Here is a 19549-nt window from a genome sequence, read left to right as displayed (position 1 = left end):
AACGTGGGGCAGCTCCGGCGTGTTTAGATCAGTGCAGGGTGTGTGCGTGCGGAGCCGTTTCCCCGTCGTGCGAGGACCACACACCCTCCTCCCTCCTGGCCTGCGCTTCCCACCCTCGGGTCCCACCTGCCCGCCAGAGTCTGGGCTTGACGAAGCCCATCTCATCGCCGTGGAGGTGGAAATAGACCTGCAGAGCGAGCCGCCAGGGCACCTGCACAGTCAAGGTTTCCTTTAGGAAGAGAGGAAGGTAGAGGAGGAGCCTGGGCTGGGGGGAGGCTGGGGACCCGCTGGGTCGGCGGCCAGCAGGTGGCCCTGTCTGCTGCCGCCACCGCCTGAGCTCGGACTGTGGTGGCGGGTTTACTGTGTCACTTTATGTCTGAGCCACTACCAGTGACGACGGGATTCGCTTTCCTTGCTTCTGCCGCCTGCCCTGTTGCACAGGTGGGCGTTGGGCGGGGTTCACCTTGCTTGTCCGCTTGGACTGAGGAAGCTGGCTTGAAGTTCGGAGCCTGGATGGTCGCTTGGCCCGGGGGCGTCCTCCCCTCATGACCCCGCACCCCGGGGAGGGGGAGGGGGAGGGGGACCAGTCTCACTCCTGGAATGTTCTTCTCCATTTAAACAGCAAGAGGTACTTTAAATTGGGTGACGTGCCCGGGCGTGCTGGGTGTGCGTCTGGACGGTGGGAAATCTATTTTTAAAGCAGCTCTCTGCAGTCAGAAAGTGCACATAGATGGTGTCGAGTCTTTGTTTTGGAACACGGAGATTAAACAGCTTTAATTTTTTTGTTAAACACAACGTTTTGTTAAAGTATAAAATATAAATGTATGCCTCAGGTAGGTAATAAGTTACTGTTAGAATGTTCGTGGCGTCGTAAATCTGAAAGTTTGAACGGTGGGTCGTGCCCGCAATCCGATGGCCACTCGAAGGGTCCGCCTCACGGGACAAGCTGTCAGACTGACGGCCCCGACCCCAGTGATCATCCCACCTGTGGACAGCACCACTCGGGTGACCCACGTCATCCAGGCAGCTCTGGTGACGATGCTGTGGGACCAGCGGGCTCAGTGTCAGCGGTTCCCTGGGAAGGCCCAGTCACTGTGCCCGTACAGCGTCCCAGGTGTGACTGCATCTCAGCTCCACGGCCTCTGCTTCCCGACCAGACCCAAAAGATGCTCTTGGAAGTCGGTGTGCGAACGGGTAGCTGGTGATGCGGGAAAGTAGCATGTGGTTTGCACTAGTGGCAGCTCTTTAGGGCAGGGGGTGGCAAACTTTTCCAGCGAAGGGCCTGATAGTAAATATTTCCCGCTGTGGGGCCTCTGAGGCAGGGATTCCATCCTGCTCCTGCAGGGGCAGAGCAGCCGCTTTGGATGGAGAGTGAATGAACGGCCGTCGTATGTGCCAGTAAAACTGCTCACCCGTGAAGCGCGCCTTTGCTTAGCGTTGTGTGCAGCGAAATGAGTCAGCCAGAGAAGGTATTTTCCGTGAGTTCTCTCTTATACATGGGATCTAAAAAAACTAAAACCAAATGCACACTCATAGATACAGAGGACAGAGTGGTGTCTGCGAGAGGCGGGGTGGGGGAGGAGAAGTGGGTGAACTTGGTATTTTTTAACTTAAATAAATTGAATAAAAATACAACAGGTGAATCCTCACAGAGGTACAAAGCAGAAGATTTTCAACAGGAGGATGAAGAAAAATTGTAACATTGGAAAAGTCATGGGTAGTTGGTCTCTTCCCAGAAGTGAACAGGGATGAGTTGGTGGAGAGTCTGGGGACTGCTGTGCGGGGTTCATCTCCTTGTTCTGTGCAGGCACCTCGGACCCCTGCTGGGCAGATGACGTCCACTCCTCCCCGAGGCGCTTCTGTCCTTCATCTCTCCTTCCTTTGACAGTTTTAAAATTTCAGTTAAATCAGTCATTTAAGAGTTTGTTAAAATCACTGCTGGTGTTCAGATGCTGTATCTGAAGGCTGGATCTGCTGCCTCAGGTGTGTCCTTCCTCGTGTCTGAGGAGTTAAGGCAACAGGGGTCACAGTCTTTCCTTGTGTTTGCGTCAGAGTTTCTACCTTATCCTTGGAGACATTTTGTCATCTTTACAAAAGTATCCAGGGCCTCAGGATCGATTTGTGTGTATATACATACAAATATATGTATTATATATATATATAAATCAGGATCGATCCAGTCATCAAAACCTTTACAAAGGGAACTGTTATCATCTTACTGTAAGGATATTTGTGCATTATTTATTTCCCTTAGAAAATTTAGGCAAGATTGTTTCTTTTGTAACTACATTCTCACAGAGTGAATCTGTAAGTTTCTATTACCAGATTGGAAAAAATACAACAAACACATTATTGTGGCACAAAAAGCAGTTGGGGCACGGCTGATTCTGCATCTGAAATAGAAGGCGACTTCTCAAGGATCTTCCTGGAAACCCTTCCCTTGGAGGACGTCACGTGCTGCCCTGCCCTTGACCTCAGTGCTCGGTGTAGCGGGTCCTTCCGATCAGCCATTCTCGTGCTCACGTTTAGTAGCGTCCAGGCTAGGCATTTGTGCCATTTTCTTTTGTGATATTGTGAGTTAAAATTTAAAGAAATTCAGTATAGTAAAGGTGGGTCTTAGCTATTATACAGGAGGATCTGTCTTCTGAAGAACTCGGTTATTAAATGTCTCAGGTGCATGATGGTTTTGACGCGTGCAACTCAAGTTTGCTTTGTAACAAGTTTACAGAATGTTCGAGTTGATGCCGCGAGGACTCTGCTAAATTCAGTAACTAAGGTTTTTGTTATTTAAAGTGAGAAGTGTGTACCTGATTTATTTTCAGAGTCAAATGTGAAGGACATCCTCTGAAATGCAGGGCACACGTGAAACATTTAGACACATTGAGCTTTTTCTCCATTTCCACCGGCTGTTTGCTCTTCCCACGTGAGCCCGTATTTGTATGTTCGTACCTTTTTGCAGAATGAAGTCTTCACTCAGACTGTTAACCTTGACAGTTGGCTCCTCTTTGCAAGTCCATAAGTTCCTGTAAAGTGTGCAGAGCTGGTGCAGACCCCTTGCTGAAAGCACCAGTCTCTATCTAATGTGGTAACGAGAGTCTTCACTGCCACTTTTGGACGCAGAGATAAATCCCCTCTTAAAATACACAGACTTGTTTGAACAACTTCGGGAACAGTGTCTGAGGGACTGACAGCTGAATCTGGTAATGAGAATCGGCGATTCATTTATTTTGTTGTGATTGTTCTAATGTCTTTTATGACTTTTATATGTGTATACATGTCTCTTTTTCCTAAGCTTTTTCTCACAAGTAGACTTCATGTATAACTGATTCACTTTGTCATAAAGCAGAAACTAATACACCATTGTAAAGCAATTATACTCTAATAAAGATGTAAAAAAATAAAAAATAAATAAAATACAGTTTAAGGAAGTGGATATCTATTTTAAATAACGTTGAAATGCTTTTTGTGTGTCAAATCCAAGTTACTCAAATGTTATGCCATTTTGGTGAGTCTTTTGATCTTTGGGGCTCATTATAGCAGTCTATTTTTGCAGAATTAGAAATCATTCAACAGCATGGAGTCCTACCTTTTTTCCCTCAAAAAGTGCATCCTAAGTAGGTCATTATTGACAGATCTTGCTTGTTTCCTTTGATGGCTATAAATTCACTGGGATGATGGAATCAAGCAGACATCTGAGTGGCAGTTACAAGGTCAGTATCACTGGTCAAAGTTTGGCCCTAAACAAATTTTCAAACAGAAGATTAAAATACTTAATATGACCATATGAGCTTTTTCCTGGATTATGGGAAAATATAAGCCCTGCTTCTCAGCACCACTGTGCAGCCGTGTCTCTGGGCATCACTCTTCCTATGGAAGGACCGGGTTTGTGTTCAGGTCTCCCGCGACCTCGCGTAGACCGCTGGGGGGCACTTGCTACTCAGCCCTGCGGCCTGTCAGGCCGTGTGGGGGGCTGTCTGGATCTCAGCCATTGGGTGGATGGAGGGCGTGTCACGGAGGAAGTGAGGGCGTCTCGGTCAGCCCAGACCTACCCCGCGGGGCCATCGTGCAGACCCCATGCCCGTGGTGGCCACCACCCTCCTGCTTTTCATCTCCAGCCCCCTCGGGGGGCCTCTTGCTGCTTCTTCATCCTCAATTTCCAGCGGGGTCGTTCTCAGACCTTCCTGCCCGGTAGAGTCACCCAGGGAGTTTGCAGACCCCTCACCGCTGCCTGTGAAGCCAGGCTCTCTGGGGGGCCCCGGGGGCAGTGGTTTCCGAAGCACAGCCGGGACTGCCCCCAGCGCCCTCTCCTGAGCTCCTGGCCTCAGCTTTTCTCTCCGCTCTCCTTCTTCAACAGCTTGGCCCCCAGCCCTGCCAACCCCATCACCCCCCGCCTTTTCCCTCTGGCTCCTGGGGGCAGCCCCGAGGGCTCTTTGGTCCTACAGCTCAGAGAAGTGCGGGGGCTCCATATGGAGTTTCTATCGGCCGTTGCCGAAGTCGGGGTGGACCCACGGATCGCACGAATCTATCGGTGATAGGGAACCGTTGTTTCCTAAAACATGAATTTCCCTTTTTGTGTTCCAGATTAAAATAATTTAGAGATTTTCTTTGCAGTTAATATCGTACCTGATGGCATGTCTCAATTCACAGGAAGTGATGGAAACCATCATTTCTGAGGAGGCCGGAAAGAGTGACAGTGTAGGCAGTGGAATAACTGCACTTTCCTCATCCTGCCGCCCTTGACTTTGACCTTTATGCTTCACAAGTACGCCTGCGAGACTGAGCACGGGTGTGCCTGCAAACGAGCGTTTGGTTTCTGAGTTTGCTTCGTGTTCACTTCGCTTTTTCTGTCGACTTTCAGTCAAGCGAGTGGGTGGATTTTCAGCAGAAACTGATGTTAATTTAAACTCAGAGGCTTTCAGAAACAAAAGTGAGCGTCTGTTGTTAGGTGAATCCTGGGAGGCGGTCGGGGTGAGCTTCCTGCGTTGGTCCCGCAAACCTGCCCACCTGTGCCGTATGTTCCAGGCTGAGTTCTCTCCTGGGTCACGGTCCCTCTGCCCAGGGTTGGTTTGTGTCACCATCAGCAGGGTCCTTGGATGAAAGAACATTTAACCGTAGTGTATGCAACGGTTTCTCCCCACTTAGTTTTGGGTTTTGTGCCTTGTTAGGAAAGCATTCCTGAGTCCCAACCGTCCAGAAGATATTTATTTCAAGTTTTCAATTTCATCTTTAATGCACGCGGCATAAATAAGGGTCCAATTTACAGGTTCCTCGTGGAGTTAATCCGTTGTCCCAGCATCCTGTATTTTTGTTCCTCACCGTCAGCGGTGCCGGCCGACATCCAGTCTCCATGTTCAGAGGGACTCTGGGCTCTCCTCTGTTCTTCTGGTCGTTTTCTTCAAACCCTGTATCATTTTTTCCACAGTTTTAATTGTTATAACTTGGTGATGCCGTATCCTTCAGTTATAAGATGCAATTAACATCAACATACCCCGTTATTTTTTGTACCACAAAGAACATCCATTGTAATATACACCTTGATTTCACAGATGCTAAATTATGAACAGAAATCCATGTTAGACCCAGTGGCAAACTTCAGATACTGGTATTTGACAGGGGGAGGGTCCCACCACTTCTTTTTCTAATGATGCTCTAACTCTTCTTGGCCTTGTTTTCCTTTTAATCAGCGTCTTTTTGTCAAGGTCCAAACTGATTCAGATTCTGGTTGGAATACAGTGACTGCATAGACCGATTTGGGGACAGTTTTCCCATCTACAGGCATTTCTCTATTTAATCAGTATTTCTTTAATGTCTTTCAATAAAGGATTAAATTTTCTCCTTCGAAGTCTTCAAGATGTTTTGTATATTCCTGGGTGTCTAATGGATTCGGGGAAGAAAGATTATATTCTTAATTTTTTTCTCCTGGTTCTATTGTATAAATACATGAATCATATTGATAGATTGCAGTTTTATCCAGCCGTATTGCTAGATGTTCATGATTTCTAACATGTCTGTAGAGTCTTTGGTTTTATTTGTGGGTATGAATACCATCTGTGAATATTGTTAACGCCATTGAATTTTTATGCCTTTCTTCTCCTGTCTCATGGTAAGCGAAGGTAAACAAAATGGTGTTTACTGGAGGAGCTGTAACCAGCTGCTCTATTACAGACGCACAGAATTAGTATCATTCTTCCTGATTTTGGAGTTCTTTATATGTTCTGCTTCTGAGTCTTTATCAAACATATGTGATGCCAGAATCTCTCACCTTGTGGGTTCCTTTTTGCTCTCTTAATAGTACCTTTTATTGAACAGAATTTCTCGATTTTAATGCAGAATACTTTATCAATTTGTAATTTATGGGTAGAACTTTTTGCATGATGTTGAAATAAACTTTACTCCACATTCATGACGATATTTTCACTTGTTTTTTCTTTTAAACATTTTATTATTTGCCTTTTGTTTAGATCTTAAGTCCAATCAGAATTTTTTTTCTTTCTTTCTTTTTTTTTTTTTTGTATGCTGTGAAGCAGGGTTCCAGGTTCACTTTTCTGTGTGTAGCAAAGATGATTCTTTCCAGACTTCACTGCAGGACCACGTTCACGGCCCATGACGTGATCATGTGTGTGTGTATCTCTTTCTGGATCCTGGATTCTGTCTTTCCCATTGAGCTTTTTTCCTTGAGCAGATGCCCCGTTTGCTCTTGTAATAGTTCTTGATATCCGGCTGTGTACGTCTTACGCTTTGTTTCTCTTTTCCAAGGTTGCCTTGACTGCACTTGAGTCTTGTATTTCCATTTAAAATTCAAAATCACTTTATCAATTTCTAGAAACTTGCTGAGGTTATGATTTTCTATTGTTTTGAATCTTAGATTAACCTGGGGAGAAGTGACAACTTGACGATATTAGTTCATCCACTTCACGAGCACGATCTATTCTGATATTTAGATCTCCTTATGTCCTGTTAATAAAGTTTTAAATTTTTCAGATACCTTGGACGTCTCTTTTTTTTTTTTTTTTTTGGCTGTGTTGGGTCTTCGTTGCTGACCGCAGGCTTTCTCTAGTTGCAGTGAGCAGTGGCTGCTTTTCATTGCGGTGCGCGGGCTTCTCACTGCGGTGGCTTCTCTTGCTGCAGAGCACGGGCTCTAGGCACGCAGGCTTCAGTAGTTGTGGCACGTGGGCTCAGTAGTTGTGGCTCACGAGCTCTAGAGCGCAGGCTCAGTAGCTGTGGCGCACGGGCTTAGTTGCTCCGCGGCATGTGGGATCTTCCCAGACCAGGGCTCAAACCCATGTCTCTGCACTGGCAGGCGGATTCCTAACCACTGCGCCACCAGGGAGGCCCCAAAACCTTGTACGTCTTTTATTAAATTGATTTCTAGATGTTGGTGACTTTTTTTGTTAACATCTTTATTGGAGTATAATTGCTTTACATTGTCGTGTTAGTTTCTGCTGTATAACAGAGTGAATCAGCTATATGTATACGTACATCCCCATATCCCCTCCCTCTTGCGTCTCCCTCTCACCCTCCCTATCCTACCCCTCTAGGTGGCACAAAGCACCAAGCTGATCTCCCTGTGGATATTGGTGACTTTTAATGCTGCTGGAAGTTGTATCTTCTTATATCTTTCAGTTGTTATACTTGTTGCTGATGTGTTGACATGTACTTTCAAAATATTGACATAGTATACCATTAACTGATACCTTTATTAATACCATGACTAATCATTTATCTATTTTCATACTTTAAGATTATCTCTGTGCTCAGTAATGGCATCTGTGGAAAATGCTTTGTTTTTTCCTTTCCAACCTTCAGGCCTTGTAAGTATACAAAGGCAGATGCTGGCTGGGAGCTGCAGGGCATGGCTGCGGGGAGGTGGCGGGGTGAGCATCTATTTCTCAGTCCCCAGGAGGAAGTTCTCCGGATTCAACACTGAGGGCCACAGATGCTCTGAGTCTTTCTTAGACGTTTTCCGGAAGGTCAGGGAAGGTACCTTTTATTAAAAGGCTTCGCTGTGAATGACTTTCATCAAATGGCTTTTTGAGACTCGCTCATGGTCACAGGAGTGTCTCCGTGTTCTGAGCCTGTGACGGGGTGCCTCCCAGGAGCCCTGTCCGCCCGCCCTGTGTGGTCCTGTCCCACTTCTGTCCAGGGCTAGTCTGCGTGTCCATAGTGTTGGGCTGATGTGGCGATACTCAGTTACAGGAACCCCGCTCCATCTTGGGGGCAGGTCCTTTCTGTCTCGGATCACGCTTTCTGGGGGATGCTGTGCTGTGAGTGGCCAGCTGGAGCGGCCCCGGGGCCCAGACGGGGAGCTCCCGGCCGGCAGCACAGAAGCGGGTGGCGGCCGACCTGTCAACCGGAGCCCACTCCCACCTGACTGCTGCCCCCATGGCTGACCGCGGCCGCAGGGGACCCGCATCCAGATCCCAGAAGCTGTGAGGTGTTGGATGTCTTGTTACGCGGAGGTAGGTAACTGTTACATGGAGGTGCAGTTACTTTCAGATGAGAAACTACAGTCCCTTCCTTGATTCACTTGTTCAAAAAGTATTTTCCTTCTTATATTTTTCTGGATTCAATTTGGTAACATTTTCTTTAGGATGTTTACATTTCTGTTCAAGAGGGTGTTTGGTAAGTAAATGTAACTTATTATAACCTCCTTACAGGTTTTAGAACTAGCTTAGCTTGGGGTTATAAATGAGCTAAATGCTGTTCCTTTTTTGTTTTTCTGGAAGAGTTTGTATAACAGCATTATTTTTTCCTGAAATATGTGGATTTGACTGCTGAAGCTATATAGGCCTAGAGTTTACTTTGTGAAAGATTTTTCATAGTGAATTCAGCTTTTAAAACATGTAGTAATATTTGCATGAAAACAGTGATGAACAGGAGTAACCGGGTGGGTGTGGCTATTCCAATAAAACTTTATTTACAGAAACAGGCCTTTGGCTGCCCTGTGATTAGATCATTGATTTTCAACAGCTTTTTAAAAATAAATAATGCATTAAAAGATGTAAATTTTCTTTGAAACACATTTCAAAGAGTTGTAACTTCATTATCCATTCAAAGTACATTTCCACTGTGATTTTTACAACATTGACCTGTGGTAATTTTGAAGTAGATTGCTTAACTTTGAAGGAGAGGAGATTTTATGTTATCTTTTTTGGCTCATTTTCCACTGTAGAGTATGTGACAAGGACACAATCTGAGTGATTTTGACACTTTGACCTCCTCCCCCTCCTCTGTCCCCTCCCCCTCCCCCACTTCCCCTCCCCTCCCCCACTTCCCCTCCCCCTCCCCCACTTCCCCTCCCCCTCCCCCACTTCCCCTCCCCCTCCCTTTCCCCCTCCCCCTCCTCCTCCCTTCCCCCTCCCCCTCCCCTCCTCCCTCCCCTCCTCCCCTCCCCCTCCCTCCTCTCTCCCTTCCCCTGCCCCCTCGCCATCCCCCCTCCAGTTGTCCACATCCCCATGCCCCCTCTTGCTCTCCGGCACTGCACTGAAGCTCATCCTTACAGGGGTTTAACCCACACTTTGTTGGCCTGCAAGCCCCAGATCATCAGATTACCCTTCAGGAATGTGTGCTTATATTCAGAGAAACATAGCGTTCCAAGTCTGAGGAATTCTAGGTCAGCTGTCAGAATCTTTCCTCTTTTTTTGCTCAGTTTCACAGTATTTTGAGAAAGTGCATCCTGTGTTGTGATCTTTAGCTGTGCCATTTCTTTATTTCATCGCAGAGGGAGAGGGCTCGTCTGTGTGTGTTGCTGCTGGTGGTTCCGAGGGGGGAGTGGAGCCGGTGGCCCCTACGTCTCCTTAGTGACGCCTGCCTGGGGTATAAGTGCTGCACCCTCACTCACAGGTGGCAGTGGGCAGTGCACGCCCACCTCCCTGACACTCTGGGCCCCTACTGCGAGGCCAGTGATGTGGACAGATGTGGTGCCTGACCCTCTGGTGCTGACCTTGTGGTCAGATGCGGGGACCACGCAGGATGAGGAGGTGCTCCCTGGAGCCTGTGGTCCTGAGGGCATCACCTCCGGCCCCAGCCTTGCTGCTGGCCCCCCTGGGAACCACCGTCTCCTGGAGGCTGACCCGGGTCTGTGCCCTCTGCAGCTTCTCTACTATGAGTAACCTCCTCGAAGGTGTTTGGAGGGCAGCCCTCCTGATGCCATGGAAATGTTTAATTCTTCTGGGATCCGAGTTTTTAATGCTCTGACTCTCTGTTATAAGTAGAGGGCTGGGGTTTTGTGTACAGACATCACTTTGATGAGCTGAAGGATCCTGGGAGCAAACCTCAGCCCCCACTGCAGTTTCCACTGGTCCTTCCAGCAGGACCTGAGGTGCAGCCTGCAGTGGGTGGTGATGCTGACGAGCCTGTCTGGATGTGAGCCTGTGTGAGCCCTGCTGGGGCCTGCTGGGTCCTGGTTGTTGATTTCATGAGGGATTTTGTAGAGGTGATGTGTTTCCATAAATCCTCAAGAACAAAGCAGCATTAATGACCCCCGTAGCAATGAATAAATCTTCTATACAAACAAGTAGGCAATAATATCACATTTCTTATGTTATCTGAGGTTGAATTAATGTATTTTATGGATTTTCTTAGAAGGTACATTTTCAGTTGAAGAAGCTAAATTAGGAAGACAAACAGGGTAAAACTGAATCATATAATAACTCATTTCAATTCAATAAAAGTTCACCTGAAATACACGTGATAAAAATTAGGCATTTTCGAAGTTAAAAAAATAATACCGCCAAGATGAGCTGTTTTTTCTTCTTCTTGATCCCTTTCATTTTTATTTCATTAAAAAAATGTTTGTTTCGCTTCCTGACTGTCTAGCCTGTGTAGGTGCCAAGTACACCAGACTGTAAGTGCTGTCACAGGGACCTCACGTTATAAGACATAATCCAGGACCTCACGCAGACCGTGTATTTGCTGACTTACACTGCTAACCAGTGAGAGAAGTGCGTCTCCTGTCTTCCACCAGCATCCGTGAAATCCCAGCAGGTTACTTTGCTATCTTGCAAGCTGGGTCAAACCTCAGAACCTCCGTCAGTGTCAGTGATAAATTTCTTGAATTTGATCATTAGAATGGAGTGATATAAAAAATGTTCATTTTAGTATTTAGATATATAATTACACATTTATGTATTATTTCATAATGTCTTTGTGTAACCAGAATGAAACAAAAATATAAATTAAAATAGTACATAGATAAAATGATGTATTTTGGGGTCTGTGACATGGAAGTGACCCATGGGAGACCAGGAAGGACAGGAGGGAGTCGGAGGGATTACATTCTTACACTGTTCATGGAGCGATGCTGCTTGATGGTAGATGGTGATACAGGAAGATGTATGTTTCCATATCCAGAGAAACACTTAAAAATAGAACAAAGCTATATGGTTAAAACAGTTTTTTTTTTTTTAAATTGACGAAATGGAAAACTAGCACATACTTAAAATTCATCCAAAGATGGCAGGAAAGAAGGAACCAGAGGGATGGAGAACGGATGCCCAAACAGAAAACAAGACCAAACATGGTGGAAATAAGTCAGACCACGTGGACAGTCACCTCCAGGGCGAAGTCTGAGGGTTCATTTAAAAAGCTGGAAACTTGACAAGACCCCACTTTGCGCTGTTTACAGGGATCACATTGAGAGAGACACAGAATGAGAGAAAAGGGTCTACTCAGACTTAGGTCCAGCTCCTCTGAGGACGACGGGGCTGGGGGTGAAGCTTCAGCAGGGGGAGGGCATGCACACGGGGCCTGATGACCTCTGAATCGGTCTGTCCTCGCGGGTGGGGAGGTGGCTTGACAAACCCAGCTCATCCTGCTTCTGCTGAGAGGTCACCTTGGTTCCAGCGGAGGGCCACGCCCAGGGTCACGTTTTCAGGAGCTGTTGGGCACCAGGTGTCCGCACTCCGCAGGGAGCCTGGAACTCACTAGATTGGCCTTGTTTTTAACAATAGTTTTCCTGCAAGTTGAGTTTATATGTAAGTAGACGAAGAATAAAACATTGCTCTACTCTCTGAGTGCCCTTCCTATTCTACACACTCAACAGGCCCTAGGAACACGACGGAATTAACATGCTTTCCACATCCAAGGTGTTGCAGTCAGGTGAGTGATTAAGGTGATTATTGTAATTGCTAGTCCTGGATCCATCACGGCATGATTGTTCCTTATGTGCTTAGTCTATAGTGTTAGTGATAAAATGCTGTAAAAATCAGAAACACACTAAAGACAATGGCAATTAGATGTTCTGATTTTCACAGCCATTTTCTGTTTTGTTATTTTCTGTACACTGACCTACTACCAGGTTTCAGCTCCAGTGTTCATAACAAAAACCGTTTTGGCATTTGCTTAAAAACACGCACCACTTACTTTAAATTCTTCTGCTGACAGTACTGGTGGAAGGCATGACATGGAGACTTGATTTTATTCATACATTCGGAGCTGCATGTGGATGACGGTAGTGGATCATGTGGAATTAGCTTGTGACCTACTACAGCGTTCATAGTAATTAAACAAGACATTCGCTTTCCAGGCATTAAGATCATGTAGCTTGAGAGCCAGCTGTTTACCACTGAATCATTGCAAGGCCACTGCCTTCACTGGAAATGGCAGGGGTTTTCCTTGGGGCTGTTTAGAACGAAGCTTCTGAACCAAAATGTGCATTTTAAAAGACAGACGTTGTAATATCCATAACACGTTTATCAGTGCATTACATTGTTTTATAATTTTGATGAGGAGTGTTCTGTAGAAGCTTTAAGGTGGAAAGGGCTCGTTGTAGTTGATCATAAAAAACATATCTGTGTTTGAACTTATATTCAGTATTTCATAAAATGCTAAATACCTTAACAAATAAGTCATGACATAAAGGCCCATCCTTTGACAAGACTGTTACTTTTTCACATGCTGAACACGGACAGATGTACCCAAATGTATGCGATGGACATTCAAATAGCCTGAGTGTCTTTTTATATGTTTAGAGTTTTTTATGTAAGTTTATGTAAGTGGAAAAATCTTTGTCTTCTAGTTTACATCCTAAAATTGTCTGACCTGTCTGTGAAAATGAACTATATTCCCATCAAGGTTCTGGCCACCGATTATGAAAGTGGGAATGTGAGTGTGGGCTCGTCCTGGAGGTCACCCTGAGTCTGGGAGAGCACCACGACCCAGGCCCCTGGAGGAGACTGATACCACTGTGGCCACCATGGGAGGGCGGATGGGTGTGGCAGGTGCTGGCTCTGGGGATGTGGTACCCAAGCAAGCTCTCATCTCTCTGCCCCACTTTTCTGGATGAAGGAGGAGGAGGTTGTTGGCTAGAGAGATATCCAGCTTCCTGGTGGCAGGTGTGAGGCAGGCAGAGCTTGGTCCATCTCAGATGAGCGATGCTTCCATGTGCCTTACCTGTGGGAAGGGTCGTTTATGGGGGTCTCATCTGCAAAAGGGGCCCCGCATACCTGCTGTTCAGCCTGGGGCTGCCACAGGAGATAATAACACCTGTGAAAACAGCACACTGTAAGCTCTAAAGCACTGTGTCCTCACCAGCTTTGATGGGTTTTTTTTTTCTCCTGACATTTCCTTTTTGGTTAACTGCCTTTAACCTATAAACATCCCTACAAAATTTAAAGGTTACTGTATATATAAAATGCCAAACACACCCCTACAATTTTACATTACAACTTTCTTAGGAAACATTTTTCAAGAGTAAATGCAGTGTGAATTTAAAGCAGCTCAAATCCTGATTTAGCAGAACTTAAATAATTATTATAACAGGTACTGCTTAAATTAAAAGTCTAGCTTCATCAAGAATGTCCTAACAGAAGCAATGTTGACAGTGTATCCCTTTAATTTTTATTGTACTTTGAAGTCTTTGAATCACTTTTATGTATGTATCTTATTTAATTCATTGTTGCATTGCCATGTGGGTCAAAGATAATGTCCTTTTAAATCAAAATGAATAAAATAGTCATGGAATCACATGTTACATGCAGAATGGACCATAAGGGTTCACTTATCTCCCAATATAGATGCCAAAACTGATGGCCAGAGAGGAGTGATAACTTACAGAAGGTCACGTAGCCAAGAAAAATAGGTCAGGTGAGCATTTCCGATTAAAGCTACAGATGTAGCTTCTGTGTGTGCATTTGTAAGCTAAGCCCCGCCTGTCCGAGGCACTGCTCGGGTGGTGAGGACATGACCTCATGGTGGTGAGCTGCCTGGGGCGTCCTCCACAGCAAGTCTCAGCACGTGACCCAGCTTTCCTGGGGATGTCGTTTGTGTCTTTTTAAACTTCAAACTCTTGCTTTTGTGGGCAGAATATTACCTGTTTTTCCAGTGTAAAGCTTTCTTTTCTGTTGGTTGGTATAAAATGAATGCATTAAGGTCCTGTTTTTCTTTACCCCTAAGAGGCAAGCAGTAGTTGTTTTGATGTATTTTTAGTGGAATATTGCCTGATTGTCATTTTTTCCCTCCGTATCTGAACTCTTTGGGGACATTTGTTTTTTATTTAACTGGGGTATAGTTGTTTCACAATTTTGTGTTAGTTTCTTCTGTACAGCGAAGTGGAGTTCCCTGTGCTATACAGCAGGTTCTCATTAGTTATCTATTTTATCCATATTAGTGTATACATGTCAATCCCAGTCTCCCAGTTCATCCCACCCCTCTTTCCCCCCTTTTCTTTCTAAAATCTTGGCTGTAGATTTTCCTGGCGCGATGGCTCTTCCTGGCTGTCTGCCCATTGATGCCTTTATCCTTTCATTTTGTGTGAAGTGCTGCAGGACTAACAAAGTCGACTTTTTCTTTCTGGTACCGAAAGTGGCTTCATTTTTACTGATATGTAAATAGTGTGAAAAGATAACCTACCAGGAAAACCCCTGGATTGCATTCATCTTCTGCTGGTTTGAGACAGGCTATTAGAAACTTTCACAGGTAATGTCTCATTGACTCATTCTATCACCCAGGGAAGTTGGAATGATCTAATTTTACCCATCAGGAAACGGCGGCTCAGAGGAGGAAGGTGGATGGTCCAAATGTGTATGGCCAGCATGTGACAGAACTGGAATTAATTTTTATGTCCTCTGATGCTTTTTCTATGACATCACTGCACTTCTGTACAGGATCTTTTCATTTTTTACATATTGCAAAAGTAATTGCTCAAAAGTACATAAACCTCACAGTTTCAGTTGTACCGTGTATAGAATGTCTACAGCCTTTCAGGGAATATTTTGTATGATCTTTCATATTCGTTAGACCCAGTAAACCACGATCAAAGAGACGATATTAGAAGTTTAGAATTCTTTATAACAAAGTACTACTTATAATGCCCTTAGGTATGTATTGCTAAAAACTGGACTAAATTAAAAATCCATCCCTGTCTTTCTCGCCGTGAATAAACTGCTAAGGGATACAGATAGACTGTCTCCCTCATCCGTGTGTTTTCATAGCTCTTTGTCTTTATTTTATTTTTGCACTTGATATTCATTCTTTAATTCATTTGTCAACAATTCAGTGAAGAAAATATGCTTATTTCTGAATAAACAAGGAAAATGCATTAAGACTACGTGTGTACAATGCTCTTTGGTAGAATAGCCATGAGCATCTGGTGGGTGAGAGGTTGTCCACCGTGTTCTGTTACAGAACAGGCTTCTGTTTTGTGTGGTTCTCCTGGAAACCTTCAGCTTTGCCACACTCCTAACACATACATCACGGAGTGATTTGAGAGGGGTGTTCTTGGTTGTATAAGCAAATTAAAAAGCTATAAAATAGTTAAGTTTAGTTTTTATGATTTTTTTAAAATTAGCGAGCAGACTGCTTCTTGCCACCTCCACTCATATGAAGGGCAAGCCATTTTAGCAGCGAGTGTAAGAGTGGCCAGATTAAACCATCCATAATAGGTGATGCATATACGTATATGAGAATTGTGGACGTTTACATAAAATGTTGGTTTTTTGTTTGTTTCTTTCTCCTTTGTTTTTTAATATCTTTATTGGAGTATAATTGCTTTACAATGGTGTATTAGTTTCTGCTGTATAACAAAGTGAATCAGCTGTACATATACATATATCCCCATATCTCCTCCCTTTTGCATCTCCCTCCCACCTTCCCTATCCCGCCCCTCTAAGTGGTCACAGAGCACCGAGCTGATCTCCCTGTGCTATGCGGCTGCTTCCCACTAGCTATCTATTTTACGTTTGGTAGTGTATATATGTCCATGCTACTCTCTCACTTTGTCCCAGCTAACTCTTCCCCCTCCCCGTGTCCTCAAGTCCATTCTCTACGTCTGCATCTTTATTCCTGTCCTGCCCCTAGGTTCTTCAGATCCATTTTTTTTTTTTACATTTCATATATATGTGTTAGCATACGGTATTTGTTTTTCTCTTTCTGAGTTACTTCACTCTGTGTGACAGACTCTAGGTCCATCCACCTCACGACAAATAACTCAATTTCATTTCTTTTTATGGTTGAGTAATATTCCATTGTGTATATGTGCCACGTCTTCTTTATCCATTCATCTGTCAGTGGACACTTAGGTTGCTTCCATGTCCTGGCTATTGTAAATAGAGCTGCAATGAACGTTGTGGTACATGACTCTTTTTGAATTATGGTTTTCTCAGGGTATATGCCCGGTAGTGAGATGGCTGGGTCATATGGTAGTTCTGTTTTTAGTCTTTTAAGGAACCTCCATACTGTTTTGCATAGTGACTGTATCAGTTTACGTTCCCATCAACAGTGCAAGAGGATTCTCTTTTCTCCACACCCTCTCCAGCATTTATCGTTTGTAGATTTTTTGATGATGGACATTCTGACCGGTGTGAGGTGATACCTCATTGTGGTTTTGATTTGCATTTCTCTAATGATTAGTGATGTTGAGGATCCTTTCATGTGTTTGTTGGCAATCTGTGTATCTTCTTTGGAGAAATGTCTATTTAGGTCTTCTGCCCATTTTGTTTGTTTGTTTTGTTCGGGTTTTTTTTGGTTTTTTTTGTTTTTTTCTGTGGTACGCGGGCCTCTCACTGTGTGGCCTCTCCCATTGCGGAGCATAGGCCCCGGACACGCAGGCTCAGCGGCCATGGCTCACGGGCCCAGCCACTCCACGGCATGTGGGATCCTCCCAGACTGGGGCATGAACCCACGTCCCCTGCATCGGCAGGTGGACTCCCAACCACTGCGCCACCAGGGAAGCCCATCTTCTGCCCAATTTTGGATTGGGTTGTTTGTTTTTTTGATATTGAGCTGTATGAGCTGCTTATAAATTTTGGAGAGTAATCCTTTGTCAGTTGCTTCATTTGCAAATATTTTCTCCCATTCTGAGGGTTGTCTTTTTGTCTTGTTTATGGTTTCCTTTGCTGTGCAAAAGCTTTGAAGTTTCATTAGGTCCCATTTGTTTATTTTTGTTTTATTTCCATTTCTCTAGGAGGTGGGTCAAAAAGGATCTTGCTGTGATTTATGTCACAGAGTGTTCTGCCTATGTTTTCCTCTAAGAGTTTGATAGTGTCCAGCCTTACATTTAGGTCTTTAATCTATTTTGAGTTTATTTTTCTGTATGGTGTTAGGGAGTGTTCTAATTTCATTCTTTTACATGTAGCTGTCCAGTTTTCCCAGCACCACTTATTGAAGAGACTGTTTTTTCTCCATTGTATATCCTTGCCTCCTTTATCAAAGATAAGGTGAGCATATGTGCGTGGGTTTATCTCTGGGCTTTCTATCCTGTTCCATTGATCTATATTTCTGTTTTTGTGCCAGTACCATACTGTGTTGATTACTGTAGCTTTGTAGTATAGTCTGAAGTCAGGGAGTCTGATTCCTCCAGCTCCATTTTTCTTTCTCAAGATTGCTTTGGCTATTCGGGGTCTTTTGTGTTTCCATACAACTTGTGAAATTTTTTGTTCTAGGTCTGTGAAAAATGCCAGTGGTAGTTTGATAGGGGTTGCATTGAATCTGTAGATTGCTTTGGGTAGTATAGTCATTTTCATAATGTTGATTCTTCCAATTCAAGAACATGGTATACCTCTCCACCTGTTTGTATTGTCTTTAATTTCTTTCATCAGTGTCTTATAGTTTTCTGCATACAAGTCTTTTGTCTTCTTAGGTAGGTTTATTCCTAGGTACTTTATTCTTTTTGTTGCAATGGTAAATGGGAGTGTTTCCTTAATTTTTCTTTTAGATTTTTCATCGCTAGTGTATAGGAGTGCAAGAGATTTCTGTGCATTAATTTTGTATCCTGCAACTTTACCAAATTCATTGATTAGCTCTAGTAGTTTTCTGATAGCATCTTTAGGAGTCTCTATAGTATCATGTAGGATAGTATCACATAGTATAGTATCATGTCATCTGCAAACAGTGACGGTTTTACTTCTTTTCCGATTTGGATTCCTTTTATTTCTTCTTCTTCTCTGATTGCTGTAGCTAAAACTTACAAAAGTATGTTGAATAATATTGGTGAGAGTGGGCAACCTTGTCTTGTTCCTGATCTTAGTGGAAATGGTTTCAGTTTTTCAGCATTGAGAATGATGTTGGCTGTGGGTTTGTCATATATGGCCTTTATTATGTTGAGGTAAGTTCCCTCTATGCCTACTTTCTGGAGGGTTTTTATCATAAATAGGTGTTGACTTTGTCGCAAGCTTTCTCTGCATCTATTGAGATGATCATATGGTTTTTATCCTTCAACTTGTTAAAATGGTGTATCACATTGATTGATTTGTGTATGTTGAAGAATCCTTGCATCCCTGGGATAAACCCAACTTGATCATGGTGTATGATCCTTTTAATGTGCTGTTGGATTCTGTTTGCTAGTATTTGTTTTTTGAAATTCTGTCGTTCTAAATTTTCTCCATGCATTTCTTTACATTTATATTTATGTACAAACTTAATTTTTTATATCTTAGGTGCTGCGTGCTCTTTTGCTCTTCAAGAATTGATATCTGTGGACACTTTCCTTGCCAAGAGATACAGAACTGATATTCTAAGTACGTCAGGTGTGTTAAGTCTGTTAGGCTCACGTTTAGTGTCACATTAAAGGGTAACACACTCTAACCGTGAAGAGAGTGGGGAACAGTGGTTCGCATAACTCCCAGGGCGGCTGCCTGGCTGCGCCTGTGGGTGGATTCCTGGAGGCAGAGACACCTGATTCCAGATCAGCCATGACAGACGTCCTCGTTATTCCCGGACCCTTTCCAGGAGGCAGGTGGCGCCTGCACCAGCCACACGTGGGCCAGCTGCTCCTCCAGGTCCCGTCCACACTAGGTACTGCTGTTCTTTTTAAATGTTTGCCTATCAAATAGTTTAAAAATCATAAATCAGGGCTTCCCTGGTGGCGCAGTGGTTGGGAGTCCGCCTGCCGATGCAGGGGACATGGGTTCGTGCCCTGGTCCGGGAAAATCCCACATGCTGTGGAGCGGCTGGGCCCGTGAGCCATGGCCGCTGAGCCTGTGCGTCCGGAGCCTGTGCTCCGCAACGGGAGAGGCCACAGCAGTGAGAGGCCCGCGTACCACAAAAAAAAAAAAAAAAAATCATAAATCATTGTTGAGTAACTGTGAGTCTTTGGGTTACTGGTGAGCTGGCA

The 19549-nt window shown here is 44.4% G+C and overlaps 1 protein-coding gene across 1 annotated transcript in view; it reads left to right on the top strand.

Moving 5' to 3' along the window:
* The first annotated feature begins 912 nt into the window (after positions 1-912).
* SNTG2 (syntrophin gamma 2) overlaps positions 913-19549 on the top strand; it is a 150360-nt gene continuing 131723 nt past the window's right edge. Inside the window, exons 1-2 of the mRNA XM_089922505.1 lie at positions 913-1114; positions 9844-10077. Coding sequence (XP_089778631.1) covers positions 913-1114; positions 9844-10077 — 436 coding nt within the window. The remainder of the gene's footprint in view (positions 1115-9843; positions 10078-19549) is intronic.

This window comes from Delphinapterus leucas, chromosome 13 (assembly GCF_059928025.1).
Source record: "Delphinapterus leucas isolate spDelLeu-1000000601 "Yukka" chromosome 13, BTC_Dleu_Yukka2, whole genome shotgun sequence".
In the NCBI taxonomy this organism is placed as follows: domain Eukaryota; kingdom Metazoa; phylum Chordata; class Mammalia; order Artiodactyla; family Monodontidae; genus Delphinapterus; species Delphinapterus leucas.
Note: the sequence above shows the minus strand (reverse complement) of the source record. Positions and strands in the feature narration are given on the sequence as shown.